General features: G+C 41.7%; 1 protein-coding gene across 1 annotated transcript; it reads left to right on the plus strand.

Annotated features, from left to right (window-relative positions):
- The first annotated feature begins 228 nt into the window (after positions 1 to 228).
- sfrp1a (secreted frizzled-related protein 1a) lies at positions 229 to 13,336 on the plus strand. Its single transcript, XM_053421616.1, has 3 exons — positions 229 to 1,055; positions 4,450 to 4,530; positions 11,639 to 13,336. Exons 1-3 carry the CDS (start codon positions 533 to 535, stop codon positions 11,962 to 11,964), a joined length of 930 nt encoding a protein of 309 aa, XP_053277591.1. The 5' UTR covers positions 229 to 532; the 3' UTR covers positions 11,965 to 13,336.
- The last annotated feature ends 4,782 nt before the right edge of the window (positions 13,337 to 18,118 follow it).

Here is an 18,118-nt window from a genome sequence, read left to right on the forward strand (position 1 = left end):
TGAGAAACACGTTTATTCTGCGTAACATGCTTGCTAATTACCCACATGCCACATATTATCTGGAATCTCTGGTTCAATATAGCGTTAAGATAAAGGAAGTACGCGCGGGGGAGTAAAGCAGGAGTAGGGGGTTCCTGGAGAGTTTTTTACACAGTGGGTAATTAAGAGCTTTGACTGACAGCACAGTGCCAAAAGGCTCAGGCGCGCACCGATTGGCCGGAGAGTACTTTACAATCTGCTCTTTACCAAGCTCCGCGCAGGCAGAGCGCAGTCACCTCCTCAAAGTCTCTCACAGGAGCAGGACGCACCGGAGAAGCGCAACGGGGCTGCAGCCAGAGGAGAGTGCCCGCAGTGTGGACCTTACCCAAACCAGACACTCGGCACATTTTACGCACGTCGATCAGCAGAGCTCGGCACCTTTCTCCCTACATTTGTTTCATATAATTCCGATTTTCTTCATGAAGTGAGTCTCTTGGTTCGCCTGTGTGAGCCGCACTGAGCTGCATTCACGTTATTTTCGCAAAGAGAAACAATGAGGTCCACTTCTGAGTTGTTCTGGAGGATGGTTCGGCTGTTGGTGACGGTGGCGCTCCTGTCAGTGTGCCGTGCCTCAGAGTACGAGTACTTGAGCTGGAAGTCGGACGGGTACAACGGCGGGCGCAGCTACGGCAAACCCCCGCAGTGCGTGGACATCCCGGAGGAGCTGCGGCTCTGCCACAACGTGGGCTACAACAAGATGCTGCTGCCCAACCTGCTCGAGCACGAAACCATGGCCGAGGCGAAGCAGCAGGCCAGCAGCTGGGTGCCCCTGGTGCACAAGAGCTGCCACCCGGGCACGCAGGTCTTCCTCTGCTCGCTCTTTGCGCCCTTGTGCCTGGACCGGCCCATCTACCCGTGCCGCTGGCTGTGCGAGGCCGTGCGGGATGGATGCACCCCCATCATGGAGTCCTTCGGCTTCCCCTGGCCGGAGATGCTCACCTGCGACAAGTTTCCCCAGGACGACGTGTGCATCGCCATGACGCAGCCCAACTCGACCGAGGCCACCAAACCGACAGGTATTACGCACAGCACAAGCCTCCTTCAGCGCGTTCCAGATGTTCAGACATTGTCAGTATTTATCACTGGTCTTTTCAACATTGATAAATCAAGAAAGACTCAAGGGACTGTGCATATTGCTATTTCAAATATATTTTTCTTGTATTATTTTCAATGACTTGTCCCATCTGGTTGAAACCTGTCTCTGTCTAAATTAATACCGGCACATTTACCCTTGTATCACTTATCTGTAATATCTCACAGTTTGTTACCATCAACTAATTTAATGTGTTTGTCTATAAAATAACAAACTGTAATTTGGCCGAGCACTGACCCAAAACCTTAAGTTTCCAGATAAAAGTTTATTTTCTTATCATTCTGGTTTGCATTTAGTTAAATATTCATTTTTATTTTCCAACATGTTGAGTAGCGGCAGTTTCAAAGCTTTTCTATATTCTGCAAGAAATGTAGGTAGGCCTACAATTAGATTTTTGCCTTGGGATGCCATATGCTTCAAAGTAACCACTAAGTGCAACTTTAATTTTGAAAAGTAAACCCCCTCTTTCTTCACACACACACGCACACACACACACACACACACACACACACACACACACACACACACACACACACACACACACACACACACACAACAAGGACACAACCTCACTGGTGTTTTCAGTAGTGTCTTCGTCTCAGTCCCATATCACACATCTTCAGATGCCAGGTTTTGTCTATACCTTCAGTCTCTAAATTCCAAAAGAAAAAAATTGTGAATTTATTGTTATTTAAAAAAGGCAGATAAATGCAGCAAATCATCCCATTAGAAAAGCGAGAGGCTTCATGTTTGGTAATTGACTATTTCAGGATTATTTGGTAAAACTAACTATTGACCTCCTGAACATTAGCCTCAGTAACCTTTGTGTGAAACAGCCACCACTTTTGCCACGGTGTTAAAGTTGACACCGCCGCAGTTTAAAAGGCTTGAGAATGTTATTTCAGCAGGGAAGGTGTGTTTGCAGATGCAAATCCCAACACAAACAAACCAAATACAACCTTTTGGGTGAGGAGGGTGAGGGTGGTGGTGCTGAAATCAGCCGTGAAAACCTGGATTTGATCCCTTTTTAACAACTGTGACCCTCCGCACTGCCCCTCTCTGCTTCTTAAAGATGTTATCCTGCAGTTACTGTAGTCACATTCAGTATACGATCCACAGTAGATATTCTTTCATATGAACGTGAAGCTGCCTGCTGATCACTCGCTGGGATGTTGTACGATTTGAAAAAAGTCCTCTAACAGATGGTAGTCATTTATTTCAAGGTGCATGTTGAGCTGGAGGACAATGCTGGGAGGAAGTCCAGCAGCGAGAGGCGAACCTCTGCGTCGATTAATTCCCATTTTCTTCCGAGCCATCACTGACAAATGCATCAGAGCTGCTGAAAGATGGAACGTTGAGGACATAATTGAATGACACACTGTTCGAATAACTCGTATTTAAATACACTCTGGAGGTGAGCGAGAGCTGTGCAGCTCCCACCTCACTCCACCCCGCCGCCCTCCCCCTGGATATCATTTATCACTAATGGCTCCTTGGCTGCAGATTCCCCAAACCTGTTGGGACTGTGTGTGGGTTGGTATCGAGCAGAGTCAGACAGTTTCATGCAGCATCAGTGAAGAGAAAGAGTGTGTGTGTGTGGGGGGGGGGGGGGGGGGGGGGGGGGGGTATTTGTGGGGAAACCCAGAAAAATGCACAAAAGCAAACAGGTCTGGGGAAGATAAAGCTTGAGGCTGATACTGAATCCTTTTTGTCCGAGACCTCAGCCGCTCCGCTCGGCTCCCTGCCGATCACATATAGGTGAGGAGGGGGAAGTACAAGCACCTCATTCACTTTGACCATGAACCACGGGGGAAATTTCCATCGTCACATCATCAACTTACTTACATTTCAATCTCGAGCTGTAAACACAACACCTGAGGTCCTTTGCGCTGAACACGCTCGCCATAAATGGGGGGACTGTGGATCATCCAGCAATTGCACAGAGCTCACTGTATCTGCAGACGGGACTTCTCCCCTGTGTGTGTGTGTAGAGGGGGGTGGTGTTACTGACGGACATGGTGGTATGGACGGAGGCCCATTTTTCTGTAAAAAGAGCTCCCTTCTCAGGGTTAGTGGGGACCACACAGAGCTGCAAGCTCTCCAGGCATCACCTGTTATCATTTGTTGTCAGCGCTACAGCGATAAAGAAAGCCAGGGTTCTGCCGCAGGACAGAGTCTGTTGAAGCCGGACTACTCAGGGGTGTCATGCATTTTTCTTTCTGCCATGTATACTCTCATGGAACGCAGTGATGTGTATCGATAAGGTTGATGAAGCCAAAAAAAAAGCAGGCTAATTTTTTGAGCTGGTGATAATTGGTTTAAAGGAGAACCAGGCTCAAGTAGGCAAAGGGACTGTGTGACTCTGTAAACAGTGTCTGTTTTCACAAGCTCTTTACACCTGGGTGCTACTTTCACAAGCTTTCGTTAAACACATGTAATGGACAACTGGCAATGGGGAGAAAAACTGTTTGTTTTCGCCTTCTTTGCCCCTCTGCTCAGTCGATCCACATCCAAGCTGTGTCACTGAAATTCACTTTGTGTGAAAGAAACGCTGCAGGACGCTACGATCACTCCGCAGGTCCAACTTTGTCTGGAAAGTAAACTCAGCTGTTTGGCATCAGGCAAACATTTGCGGTAAAAATTGAACAATCTTGTCGGTGAAATATTTGCAGGTTTGCCTCTGGATTGAAATTACTTTTTGGCTCTAACAATCTTGGCTTTGTCCTCAGGTTTTGGTATTCCAGTTGGATGATACTGTCTTTTTTTATAAATTTGGAGCATTCCATTAAGTTGGATTTAATATCGCTACCATTCCTTCCTCCCAAATTTCTCTTACTTTATTTGGAACTCAAGGGTGTTTACAGAACTGTTGACCACGATTGAAAGGTCCATTTGAAAAGTGTCTAAATGTAATAGAGTGACGAAGAGTTTTTACTCCCGGCTATAAAAGCTGAGGACATTCCTCAGTGAGGTCAGGTCATCAGACCAAGGGACTGACACCAGGCACTAGAAAGGACATCTGCATGTACAAAGGGTTTCATTAAAAGATGAAAATTAATTAAGAGCATGAATGTGATTTATCTTTGTCAAGAATTTAAAACTCCTCTTCATCCCAGACAAGAAATGACTTGTTTTGTTTTCCTCTGGATTCTTCGTTTGTTCCTTTGCCCACCTCCCAAATGGTTGGCAAACGGAACCAATTCTAATAATTAAAACCATGTCAATGATTTATTGCTTGTATCAACGCAACTTGTATTTCTGCCTCTTTTCTGATTTCTGAAACGTGGACCTCATTTTATTCAATTTATTTTTCCCAGGTTACTCCCCCATCTGCCCTCCATGTGACAACGAAATGAAAACAGACGCCATGCTGGAGCACATGTGTGCCAGCGAGTTTGGTGAGTGTCCTCCGAACACCCATTGCGCCGACGCACACGCACACAAACAGCATGCAAAATACAGAAGACTTGGCACTTTGATACGTTTTGACATGCATCAGGGCGCTTCAGACGATCAGACGAGCAGCATGAGTGGGTCGAGCTTTATAACCGTCCATGAATTCTGAACAAAGTATGTAGAGAATGTAGAGCATGGATCATTCCCCGTGTAATGTGCACCTCGTTTATGGCCACACTTGTCCATATTTGGCCATTTTTGTGGTGAGATCAATGATCTCTGTCTCTGTTAAAGTTACAAGCAGAGTTTTATCTCTCGGTGAGATGTACCAGGCCTGTCTGGTCTGCTAACGGATGATGTTCTGTGACTAATGAATTGCGGTCATTAAAGTGTTTATGTGGCAGATCCTCGCTGTAGTAAAGTGAGATGTTTGTTCTGCTGTCTGGGCGGACTGTTGTTCCAGAATACCCTCCGCACACGGGCCAACAGCCACGCATAAATGTCTTCTCAAATTAAGTAGTTAATGATAAACTGGGAGTTTTGGTTTTCTTAAAAAAAAATTATCTCAAAAATAAATCTCAAGAAAAAAACTCTAAATTGTGTTTGGTTTAGTTGACCAACATGTACTTGAGCTGTCACTTTTTATTATACATTTAAATCACCACTCGAAGGAAGTAATATATTAAATATTGGATTTATAACGTTCTATTCAGTTTTAGTTTTCCCAGCCCAACCCATATGCTAGTATTCTAACCCACTCCTGTTTCACTAAAGCTATTGTTGTCAGTGCAAAGGGGAGAAAACTAGCGAGCTATGCTAGATTATTGAATAAAAGACCAAACTGCCCATAAGCATTTTGGTTTCTTCTAAAGAAATGATAAAATGGTTCCAGTAACCAGTTCTAAGTACGTTATCAACTCTATCAACATGTAGAACTGGCTGCAGAGTCTGACTAGAATTTGCCTTTCACACAAGCACATATTGACATCTTTGTCTGTGTCTTCTCTGTATATGTAACAGTTTTTTCGCCTTGAGATATTTGTTTTATTTTCTATTTAAAATGTGTGCGTCTTAGAAGCATCATCAACCCCCCCCCCCCCCCCCCCCCCACACACACACACACGCTAGAATTGAATCCAGTTTGGATCATCTGATGTGTTCACATGTCCATTTCTCTTGGATTTCTATGGACTTTATCATAGTAGGCAAGGTGGACCATCTCACTCAGACACTTACGTTCACACATGCATCTCCTCCGGAGAAAATAAGGAGGAGCTCTGGATTCCAGTGCAGGTCTGAAAGCAGCTATGGATAACAAATTACACTTCAAGCCTTGGAAACCCTTACAGTCAGTTAAAGTACTACGTTGTTATAAATCCAAATTCGTTAGTGCTTTCCATCACACGTAGCATTATCGGTAACTAAGTCACCACCTGCAAAGGAGATGATCTGTTTCCTGTTTCAGTGGTGTGTGAGATGCATTTTCAGACATGTTAGTGTGGAAAATGATTATTTCAAATGAACGAGAATTATTTGTTTGAAATTAGCTGAAAAAACTTTAAGCCAAAGGCGGCTTCTCTCATTCATTTCAGTCCAACTGGAATGGTAACCAGACTGAGAACAGGCAGGAAGGAAGATATTTTGCTGATGGAGACGGAGTTAAGAATCTGGGGATTTGTTTGAGCCAGTTGCACTTAAAAAAAATTAGAAATCATTCAGCTCAATAAAAAAAACACAAGCTGAAATGCAGTTATGAGGACTTCCAGGAATAACATGGGCATGATGCACACAAGATGCAAGATGTTGGTCTTTCATGTTTTATTCACTGGCTGGACCAGAACTTGTGGCAGCTTGAATTCCAGGTGCCTCGCCGAGCAAGCATAGACTGGACGCACATTGGAAACAGACCATCTTCCAGTTCTCAGGAAAAGATTGAAGTTACATTTGTTTAACGAATTGCCTTGTTGTTTATGCTGTGGCGATGAGACCCGCCTTTTTCAGTCTGCGTCCTGCCTTGCCAAGAGGAGAGTGGCACCATTATGGGCTTGTTTCATCTCGGATGAAGACAGATGTTTGTTTTCCTTGCTTGTCATAAGTCGCCAAACCAGCTGACACTTTGGGGTACACAGACAGATTAAGTATCAGGGCGAGGATGAGACACTGCGCCGCTTAGGTTGCAGGTTTGAACCCACGTGGGACCGACCTGTCTCGGTATGCAACCAATGTAGCAGTGATTTCAGTACGACTTGATTGAGGCGAGTAAAAAAACAAATGCCTGACAACTTGGCAAGCAAGAGCATCACTGGTCGTATCATTTGTTTGTTGCTTTTTCCAGCCAATGGAATTCAGCTTTGGTCTGAGCAGCTATAAATACACCAGCTGAACCCACACACAAGTAATGCCTCCTCTTGAAGGAGTAGAAAATATGCCGATGAAAAAATCCCAAGCTTTAATCACGTGTTTTATCCCACCAGCGCCAGATAAGGCTATAAGATAATCATTCTGATTGCATACTGCTAGTTATGACTTGACTGAAAGTGGACAACATGGTGGGGAGAGGCGTGCGTGAGGAGCCCGTGTTTAAAATCCAAATTGCAGACAAGCCTGTCTGTTTTGTTTGGAGAAGACCACAAAAATAGATATGATAGATAGATACTTGCTCTTCTCTGTGGATCACGGTCATGGAAAATCATGAAGAGGCTTGAGGAATGAATCAGTGACTTTCACTGAAGTCTTTATGAATCTGTGCGGACCAATCATGTGTGAAATAACCCACCCTGGCACTGAATAAGCATTTTTTCATCCACTAGAAACATCCTTTACTGGAAATTGTGAAAGATCTGTTTTCAGTTAAGGTGGAAGTTAAGCGTCACTTTTGATAATAGCACTGTTTCGATCATTTGACGCCTGGGTAGTCATTTCCCTTCAGTTGCACAAGCGCAGTTGATTTGTCCGAGTGGTTTTATCCTGATAAAAGCGTAGAATGCAGCAGCAGCACAGCTTTGGACCTGAGGTGGTTGGATGTGGAGTTTCTCTGGCAGCGGAGGGAAGATTCTTGTAATTTATACGTGTTATTTTAGTTTATCAGGCTACATCCGCATTACTACGTTTTGGTATGTATATGCTTGGCACTAACACTACTTCTGAGTTTTATTGCTGCTAGAACAGAGAAGTTTTGAAATGCTGCTGGCCCAGTTTAGTTTGAATATGCCGGGGGGCTATATTTTAGTCGGGATGGGCAGAAATTGAGGTCTGGAAACAATAACTTAGACACTCACAACTACTGATTGGGTCTTTTTAGTCCTGACATAGCCTTAGCTGGTTGGTCAGGCTCCTTTAGCGTGTATCGGAAAACAATCGGTATTAGCCACGGCAACCTTTGTAGAACGCAACATAGATAATCCATTCCAAGTGTTGCTGACCTGTTGTCTTTGCTAACAGCTGTTGTGCAGTTAAGCTCTGCATTTTACCATGCTACAGCTGTTAACATGTGCAGGAGACGAGCTATTATTTGACTAATCTGCGACAATTCTGCAATTGAAAACTAAGTGCTTCCTGTTTGCTCTGGCACGTACATGCCCAGTGTACGTAAGTGGTGACGTGATGTTTGAAAACAGAAAACAGAGTTAGATGGATTTAGCCTCAATGCAGAACTTTGAGCTCACCTGGCGAGGACTGACACTCCCTGAGTTCTCTGAGAGCCTGATCTTTCTCCTTCTAACACACACACACACACACACACACACAAACTCACACACACACACACACACACACACACACACACACACACACACACACTATTTGCAGCACTCAGCTGGTAACAGATTAACAGCTCATCCCACTCAACACTTTGTTCCCACCACAATTTATCTCTGTGCTTAAGGTTTTATGGTACCTCATTGTCCCCAAAAAAACCTCCAGCACCCCTCAATTAAATCTCCCCTCTAACCTCGGACTGCTCACTTTGTTGTCGGTGCCAAATGACTCCTTCCCTTTGCTGACACAGTAAACAACAGGGCGGCCCTGCGCTGGAGAAGGGATCACTTCAGGTTATCGGATCCCTTGAGTTTCCATTATTGTAAATGGGGAGCGGTACACACCCTCCTGCTGGGTTTATGAGTCCCCTGGGAGCTTGAAGCCTCTGAACCAACACAGGAAATCAGGCCAGGTGTCAGGGACCAGAGGAGAGAGAGGGCTTCCCAGCAAAGAAACTGATATTAGAGACTACCGCTAAGAGAAAATATCTAAATCTAGTTTTCAGTATTCTTTAAGGTCTATATATATATGTTTATGTCTGCAACATAAGAGCCTCCTCTTAACTATTCATAGAGGTTTGATATCAAAATTCACATTCAATTAAATGAAATGTAAATAGTATTTCTGATATTTGATCAAGCCAACCTTTAACAAGAAGATTAGAGAAAAGAGAAGCAATTTTGATGGTCTTTTGTAATTCTGGCTTTATTCCTAAATACAGAATACAATGCTCTCTGTGGGCCTGTAAAACTAAAAAGGAATCTGTGAAGGAAAACCACTGTTTTGTTGAATTCCTCAAAACTCGTGACCACACTATGGCCAAAGCTTACAATGAAGAGTCACAAGTACACTTTGAAGCAAATATTTTGAATTTGAAGGTACATAAGCGAACAAGGTTCAGAATCATTGATCTAATCTATCTCATACTCCTATTTACATTTATTATCGATCCCAAGTGGACAGCTCTAAGTACCTTTATTGTACACCTGCCATCTGACTGCATCCTCACATCCCTCTGGAGTGACATGCCGCTTGTGATCGGACCTTAGTTCTCCACTCTGTATGCAAATAAACACCTATTATTCTGTTTGAAAATACCTACTGAAATGTTTTTAACAGAAACACACTTCCTCTGTGAGTCGGTTTGAACTGAGTTTCCTGAGCTGTTTGACGAACCTGTAATTTATCTCTGTTGGCCTTTTGAATTGTTCAAACATTGAGGAAAAAACTGTTTACGCTATTCGAGTGCAAGAATAAGAACACATTTTTGGGTGTGTTCATATAGCTGTACAGGGGCCTGGTTACTCATTGGCTTCTGGTGACACCAGTGCAGAAACAGCACCAGTTTACAGTCCATGTTAAGAATCCGATGTATGCCGTAATTCTCCATGAGAATGTAGCAGCACCTCCACTGATGACCACGTGCTGGATGGATTGTTGAGCCACCTCACTGCTCTATCGCACATTATAATAATGTGCGGATGTGTTTGAAATCTCACAGGAAGACTGTTATTAGGAGAAAAGGAAGTGTTGCACAAAAGAATAAAAAAGTATTATTATCAACTAAACATTGAAGCAATTATTTCATTCTAGCCTCTTACTCTATGATGTTGCTGGGGAGATTAAGCCCTCAAACAACATAAGGTGCAAAGAAAGGATTAAAGATTTTCAAGGATTGAAGATTTATCAAGATGAAGTCGTTTCAGGGGTGGGCAAGGCCTTCTCGTTTATGACTCACTAATAATGAACGCTGCCCATTTTGATTTCACTGAACACTAAGCCTCCTCATAGAGACCTTTTGAGAAACTAGAGACGGAGGATAAAAGTCCTAATCCCTACCATGTGCACCCTTAATACTGGGAAAAACAGGGCACCTCTTTTTTAACACTTTAATTAGCAGTGGGAGATGCGAGCGCAGAGGAAGAGATGAAATGCTTGGAAGTTTCTTTTGTGCCAATTTGGGATTTTAAGTCGGACATAACTCTGCGAAAAGTGAATCAAGAGGGATTTGGTCTCTAAAACTGGGAAGAAATTAGACACAAGTTGTATTTGATTTTTTTCGAGTCCGGATCTTTGCTGGAGCGTGAAGATGATTCATGCTCAATCAGGCTGTTCCCTGCACTCTAGGTCACAAGACTTCATCTCCGACATGAATCAGTGGTTTACCCTGACACCAGCTCTGTCAGTTCGATTGAACAGAGTGTGCCATGCTCCTTTTTTCCCTTTCGTGCTGTCGTGCGCCACACACACACACCAGTGTGTGGTGAGAGAACATAATGTGTGGAGGCATATGAAGATTTGGACCACCAAAGTCTGACTCGTGCTCCATTTCAGAGGGGGAACTGGCCGATACAAAGTGATTAGAAGGTTAAATAGAGTTTAGTGAAAGATCAGGAGTATTATCGTGAAGCTGAAAAACAGATCAGAGGGGAGTAGAAGCCAAGTAGGTGTGCACCAATGCAGTGTTATGCATGGCTAATTGTTATAGAAAAATTCAAGGAACCCCTAATATTGGCCAGACAGACATAGGTGCTCTCATAAAGTATAGAGGTTACTCAGTATTTTCTTCTATAATAAAACATTCATAACTTTTTACTCTCTAAGTTGAATCTAATGTTAGATCTTTGTTGAGAAGCAATACTTCTAAACGTGTCATTTTGGTGTCACACGTGGCTCACATGATTTAGTATCAGACAGTCTGTGATGCAGATATGGCTTTACATTATAGTATTGGCCTGAACCTGATTATAATGATGATCATAGAATCCTGAATTTTCTTCTAAGTCTCTGTTAGCTGTTTCTAAACAGCTTACATTGTAATATTCATAGACAGCCATCAGGAGAAAACAAATCCACTTCAGGTCTAATTTAGGTTAAGATAGATTTCTGCAAACTCCAGTATATGTGGAATGCTATTGTAAATTGGCATAATTTCAGCACAACACACAACAAAGAACCTATTCATTACATGTGTCCCCATGAGTCGGTGCATTATTTAGCTATAGGGCCTGTGAGATCAACAGTAACCTGTGTGCTAAAATAAATACTGTTACATCAACTATTTAAAGTGGGGTATTTAATTTAGTCTTGCTAGTATATGATATTTACCAACTTTACAACTGACTTACTGTATCTGTAATAAGCTAATATTAGCCAATATATTCGACCCGGTTTATCAGTCTGTATATCACAAATAAAAATTACATCACACACCTTGGACACACTGAAATAATTAGTCTCGCTATGTATAAGGCTATTCATCAATATGACAACACTTTCAACTGAGGTGTTTAAACCAAAACTGTTCAAAGCCACACCAAGTCGCCTTTAAACAATTGTGTTCTCCACTTGCAGCCATCAAGACCAAGATCAAGGAGGTGAAGCGAGAAAACATGGACCGCAAGGTGATCCTGCAGAAGAGGAAGAAGATGGTGAAACAAGGCAACCTGAAAAAGAAGGACTTGAAGAAGCTGGTGTTGTACTTGAAGAATGGCGCGGACTGCCCCTGCCAGCAGCTAGACAACCTGGGAAACCAGTACCTAATCATGGGCCGCCAGGTGGATAAGCAGTACCTCCTCACAGGCATCCACAAGTGGGACAAGTCCAGCAAAGAGTTCAAAAAGGCCATGAAGAAGCTCAAGACCTACAAATGCCCCGCCTTTGAGAATGTCTTCAAATAAAATGATCCTGCACCCATCGCTGGTCGCATCTCATCCTACATATGAACTTGCATTAAGCATTAAAATCCCAAACTTTGCTTTCTATTGTTCTGTTTATATATCTATATATCTTTGTATATTTACATATACTTTGAAATGTCCATTATCAAGTTTTAGTCAAATGTGGTGAGTGATGACACCACACATAATTAAAAGTTGGGGTTTCCTCTTTCTTTGCCTTTCTTCTGCTTAAGAAAAGGACATTGTAGTAACACCCCCCCCCCCCCCCGAATGAAATCATTTCCATTATATATGTATGTAGAAACTTTGTTACACCCATTATCCTACATCTTAGTGGGTTATGTTGAAAGAGATAGTTGGACATTTGTTTTCCTACCAAGAGCTAGATGAACTGACTGATTCCACTTCTCATGTCTGTACAGGTAATATGACGCTAGAGACGCCTACGTTAGCATAAAGACTGGAAGCAGGGTAAAACAGCTATGGCTTTCCAAAGGCAAGAAAAACAAAGGTTGTCATTTTTACGTTTTGTTTTTTGTACATATTAAACAAATCAAATATACCATGTTATTAAGTGAGATTTAGATGCGTTTAGAATGATTTCTATTTGGGGGGGACAGAGCTTATGGTTCCTTCCCGCTTCCAGTCTCGCTAATGTAGGGTGAACATCTGCTGGCATTAGCTTTGAAATTAGCATAAAGGAATGATACTGATAATTATCTATCCGTTGGCAGGAAAATGTTCCAACTATTCTCTTAAATATGTACCGTTTTGATCAGATCATAAATCATAAAGTAAATACACTATAGAAATTGGCAGTTGTGGTTTAAAAGCCAAACTACAGAGCAGCTCACGATTGGGTTCCACTTGGGTAAGTTATTGACAGACAAATGAGAAAGTGCTGCTGTTAGCTGATTGTTTAGTCGAACTTAAGACTGTAATATCTACATGTTGATGCTTTGCTATTCATTTCATCATGTCATTGTTACATATTCTTTTTGTGACTTGAAATATCTGAAGAGAATCGTTACCCCCGACCTGCGTCACAAGATAATGTGTAGAATTGTTTGTCAGATTTCTTGATTTGTGTTGTGTTCACCTGACAGTTGGCTAAATGTTTTGACTACTTTGCTGTCTCGACATCCAGTCTAACTGTAGTAATCAGTATTCACCTGTAATGGAAATGCCTTGTAGTCATATGTGTTGAAAAAGTGCAAAAGTTAGAAGTGCAACTGTTGCCAACTCTGTGCTGTTTTGGTTTGCTTCTCCGTTGTAGCACTATGTTTTTGCAGATTTGAATGTGAGCACTGCATTTCTGCCTATATCATGTACATACAAATTTTACATAAATATGGAAAAACTGTGTCACTCATTTTGTTTAGTTTTCTTTTATGGGTTTTATCATGACAATGTTGGCCTGCTGGTCAACTCACTACTTTGGTCCAAAGACCTAGCTCAATATCAACAGGAAGATTTCTTGATACTGTCCAATCCAACATAAGTTTTTCAAGGCTAAAATGTCACCATGATTCTTTTCTTTTCTTACACACAAAATTTCACAGGTGATTAACATCAGTTTTTTTTTTTATTTTTTGCAATTTATCAACAAGTGGTAAGTAAACACACACATCTCACCAGACCAGCCGTCACACAAGCCCTGTGTTCATACAATATGAATGAGTGTGTCTATCTAGTGCATCCTTTTTAATTACTGTTGATTTGTGGGTGTCGGTTTGCAGTGTTTGACCAATGCAGGACTCTGATTTATAGCTCCTAGATGGTGGGTGTGTCCTAATGGCTTTGCTGATCCCATGACTTTTCACGTTATATAAGTTAAATCCAAATAACTTGACATTTAATTTAAAGCCTTGCTGGGCCTAAGTTCGAGTTCACAACGCTAGCACAAGGCTGGACTACCAAACAGTCAAAGTGGCACACTACCTTTGTTTGTGGAGAAAATAATCTTCCATTAATTGGATTAATTAGTTTATGTTTTCATAAGCTATGAACTAATTTGGCTACTCAACTTTCTCATCTTGAAACTGTCTTTCCAGGACAGTGCAACCCCTTATCTTTCTCTCTCTTAACCATCAATTATTTCTTTCCACATGATGTGTTCTCTGCAGTGAAAAGTAAGTGAATCATAAAGTGCAGCATAAACCGCCCGAAGCAGTCAGCGTCTGCTTTGACATTGACGTCAAAGAGATCACAACTACCTGTGGCACACTAACATGTTCATGCTTTTTGAAAAGATAAAGCATCACCCTGCCAGATCTCTCACACACGCATGTTTTTATTTCTCCCCCATGTCTTTATCGATGCTAAATTCTTGTCTGGGTGTCCTCTGATTCAGTGGTTAACTGTGGTTTCACAGGCTGTTGGTGCCTCGGTATGTGATGTGAAGATGATAATCCTGAGATAAACATCATTAAAAGCTCATGCTGATAATGAACATTAATTTGATCTTAACCAAACAACCTTGCTTTCTAATCAACTGTCAAATTGAACAGAATAGATTTCACAAAGTCATAGCTGATGGATTTGGTTCCATTGCGGAACGGGCATGACTTTCCAACACCATTTAATTTGATTTGTGCAAATGTGCACAGAATCCAAAGGGCTGACAGGCAGTGGCATTGTTTGCCAACTGAGTAACTTGATGATAAATATTTTAATGTAAATACTTTTATGAGCTGAAATCCATCATGTCGCTACAACATGCCTAAACAACAAAACATGAAACCATTCTGTCAATAAAAAGGCTTGTTAAAAACCAGGAAGTATCAAACAGACCAACGTCTTGCCCATCTGGTTCCAGTAATGGCTTTGGTATTGGAAAATATATCTCAGATGTGGACTTTGCTTTCTAATCATTGCTTCAGCTGCCTTCAAAAGGGCCCCAGAAAACCTGGGGCGGAGATCCAGCTTTGTCCTATTAAGAGATGATCTGTTACCTGTTGGATTCATCATCTTTCAAATTGCCAAAGTTGATGAAATAATACTTTGATTGCTCCTGCGTCAGAGACTAACAAATCTTCTTTAAGTAAAAATCCACTTGATGAAAATTAACGTGGTTTTCTTTTTAACAACTGGTTAATAATGTAGTGTTAGGGTTATAGCTTTATTCATAAAACTGCCTTGCTGCCTTACATTTGTTGCAATTTCAAGTTAGGTGGAATGTGCTATAAATATGACATTTTTTTGCTCACTTGTCTTCCATACAATTTATTTACAGTACAAACATATATGGTTTGAAACTTGTTGGGCTGCCCCCGAATGTCTGAAAAAGTCACATGACGCAGTTTTAAGAGACAAAATCCCATTCTTGGCAATAAACATATCTGGCGATTTCAAACAACATCCATTCAATTTATTGACTACTTTTATTTTCTCACTGGTGGAGTCCGTCTTTAGTTAACCTTATCAAAATCAAATGGTTTGCAGGGATGTAGATAAAAAAAATACGCCTCTTTTACATTTCTGACAGAAAAGCCACTCACAGCATTTTCTCAACAATCCAATGAAAAGACCAAAGTCAAACCAGCACTCAGTAGAGCGCTTACGTCCAACAAGGCCCAACAGTCCCCTTAAATTGAATTAAACCTTATAGCTAAGCCAACAAAATAATGCAGATCTTACAATATCAAAGAAAGTTATAAAATAATTGTATGGGTTCTTACTTGGCCCCTGTCCCATCCTTCCGCCAAGTTTTGTGGAAAAACTCATTGTCATTTATTTTGACTCAGTCAATGTGAAGTCAACTGCACTGAAAATAGTCCCCACTAGATTTTCATGTATGAAATAATAATAAAAATGCAGCACCCCACTGTTTTGGGAAATGACTTAGTTACTTTAGAAAAAATCCAACTACTTTTGAGACCCAAAGGAAACATCTTGAGTAGAACCCAGGGGACGTGGAACTGAGAGAAGAGACACAGGCAGGCCCACACCATATGTATTGACACAAACATTTTATGTGCTCTTTTAAAATGTCAATCCAACTAACATTTCAGAAGACAAAGACTTCTCCCACCTCTGAGATCACAGTGAAGTGTGTCTGTGACTAATAACTCCATACCAGAAGACGCTGGTTCAGTCTGCATTCCCCTCCGTGTCTCAAAGACACATCTGGGGAGCTTTTGGACACCACTGTCTATTTAAGATGCAACTCCACATACTCACATTAACAGGAGGAAACAATAAAGTGTTATTAAGATTTAGAGCGCAAATATTTGGCATCAAATAACGCATCGCAACGTGACTTTCTTTTTTCCTCCTCTCCAGATCCAATGTTTCATTTGCATGGCTGAGCCCTGAGGTTTTAAAAAGTGAGACTTCTCTGATCTTAATCCATGTATGTGCCTTCAAAGCTGCTGCTGTTTCCCCCAACTGCAATAAAACCTTCCTTTGTTTTTAATGGTATAGCTGTATTCTCTGTTTTATGGTGCACCATCAGTAGCCAGCAACTTAAAAGGGTCATTTTGGAGGACTTTGTGTGGGCAGCTCAGTCATCCATTATATTCTTCGCCAAAAGGAGGAACGTGTATACAAATCACATTAGAATGTAACATTAAAGTGACAAATAAAAGATACATCCTCTTTAACACAATTTGCACTGGAGTTTAGAAAATCTAATATATATAACGTTGGCACGACTAGAGCTTCTCCAGAGTGTGAGACTGCATAAATTTACAAAGTCTTTTAAATACAAAAGAGTTTTTGGCTCTTTTATTGACCCCTGTGCTTCACAGCAAACCATTAATGTCTCTGCCTCGTCTGCAGGATTCAGCAAGAGGGAAGAGTCCTCTGGAATTCACCGATTGTAGTCAAACTGGCAGATAAGTCATATCAATCTTCTGGCTGTTAACCGCCCAGAACCTCAGGCGGTTTGCCTCCTGCTAGTGGAACTGGCAGCTTGCGATTATGAATATAACAGCCATCAAAATCCAAGGGGGAAAGGGGATAACGTGAAAGAAAAATAAAACAGAGAAACAATTGTTTTCTTTTTCGCACAAGTCCACAAGGGAGCAGGAGGAGGAGGAGGGGGCTGTGGGATGGACTACACATGTGGCCAGGGGCCGTATGTTTTTGAATAATAGCCATTAGTTTTAAGAGGATGATGTCATCGTAGGTTTGCTGTTCCAGTAACTATATTCCCCCAGTTCTGGATCAGGTCCCTGAACGGACTCCTGCAATGCGTAATTCGTATTCTTCTCTGAGGAAGGTGAGGAAATATTTGCAGTGAACATGGATTGATTGGTGAGTGCATTCCTTCAGCCTGATCACATTAAGTTAGAATCACATCAGGCTTTTGTTGCAATAGGAACAAGCCTTCGGGAGGCGAAAACAAAAAAGTCCTACCAGCAGTGGTGTAGTTTTGATTCACTCCGATTTTAATTCAAAGCTTTCAACAAGCACTTAAATCTCTTCCTCTTTTGAAACCTCTCACTGAGGCTTATCCTCTTTGCCTGTGGACTTGGGCGAAGATGTGAGCAACCACGAGCCTTGGGATGAAGTTGTATGGTGCCAGTGTCAATATGGCCAAGCTGCTTTGGAAGCACTTCACTGACTATCAATCACCAGTGACCAACCACAGGTTGTAAAAACATTTGCCGAAAAAAAGGATTTATGATCGGTGATTAAAAACCATGAAGACCTGTCAGATATAACCTCAGAGGGTAGATGGAGGTTGAGCTGCCGTGGATGCAGCTGGGTCAACTCTGCGGACCCGATTTTAAAATGTCTGGGATGATTGATTCCCAAGAAGAATTCACTACTGGTTGATGCTTTTAACAAGATTTCATTGTTGAAATGTAGAAAAACTTTCAATTCAATTATTTATTTATTGGTTTCTACTTCCAAAAGCATTAATTATGTGGTTCCTCAACAACAAAAGAGATTATTTCTACATTCCCACAAAGTATTTTCACTCGTGTATTCTTTAATCACAGTCAATTAAAACACAATCATCCACAAACCCCAATCAGTTTGATAATTTGTACTACAAAGATTTTGAAAAGCTCAGATAACGATTCTGCAAATTAAAACTAGGGCTGGCCTCATTTCCCCATTTACAACACACACACACACACACACACACACACACACACACACACACACACACACACACACACACACACACACACACACACAC

The sequence above is a fragment of the Pleuronectes platessa genome, chromosome 4 (assembly GCF_947347685.1).
Source record: "Pleuronectes platessa chromosome 4, fPlePla1.1, whole genome shotgun sequence".
NCBI lineage: Eukaryota > Metazoa > Chordata > Actinopteri > Pleuronectiformes > Pleuronectidae > Pleuronectes > Pleuronectes platessa.

Excerpts from the sequence above, each read along its gene's own strand:
- sfrp1a (XM_053421616.1), top strand. The coding sequence starts at position 533 with ATGAGGTCCACTTCTGAGTTGTTCTGGAGGATGGTTCGGCTGTTGGTG. Across the intron at positions 1,056-4,449 it reads CGAGGCCACCAAACCGACAG|GTTACTCCCCCATCTGCCCT; the intron begins GTATTACGCACA and ends TATTTTTCCCAG. Across the intron at positions 4,531-11,638 it reads CATGTGTGCCAGCGAGTTTG|CCATCAAGACCAAGATCAAG; the intron begins GTGAGTGTCCTC and ends CTCCACTTGCAG.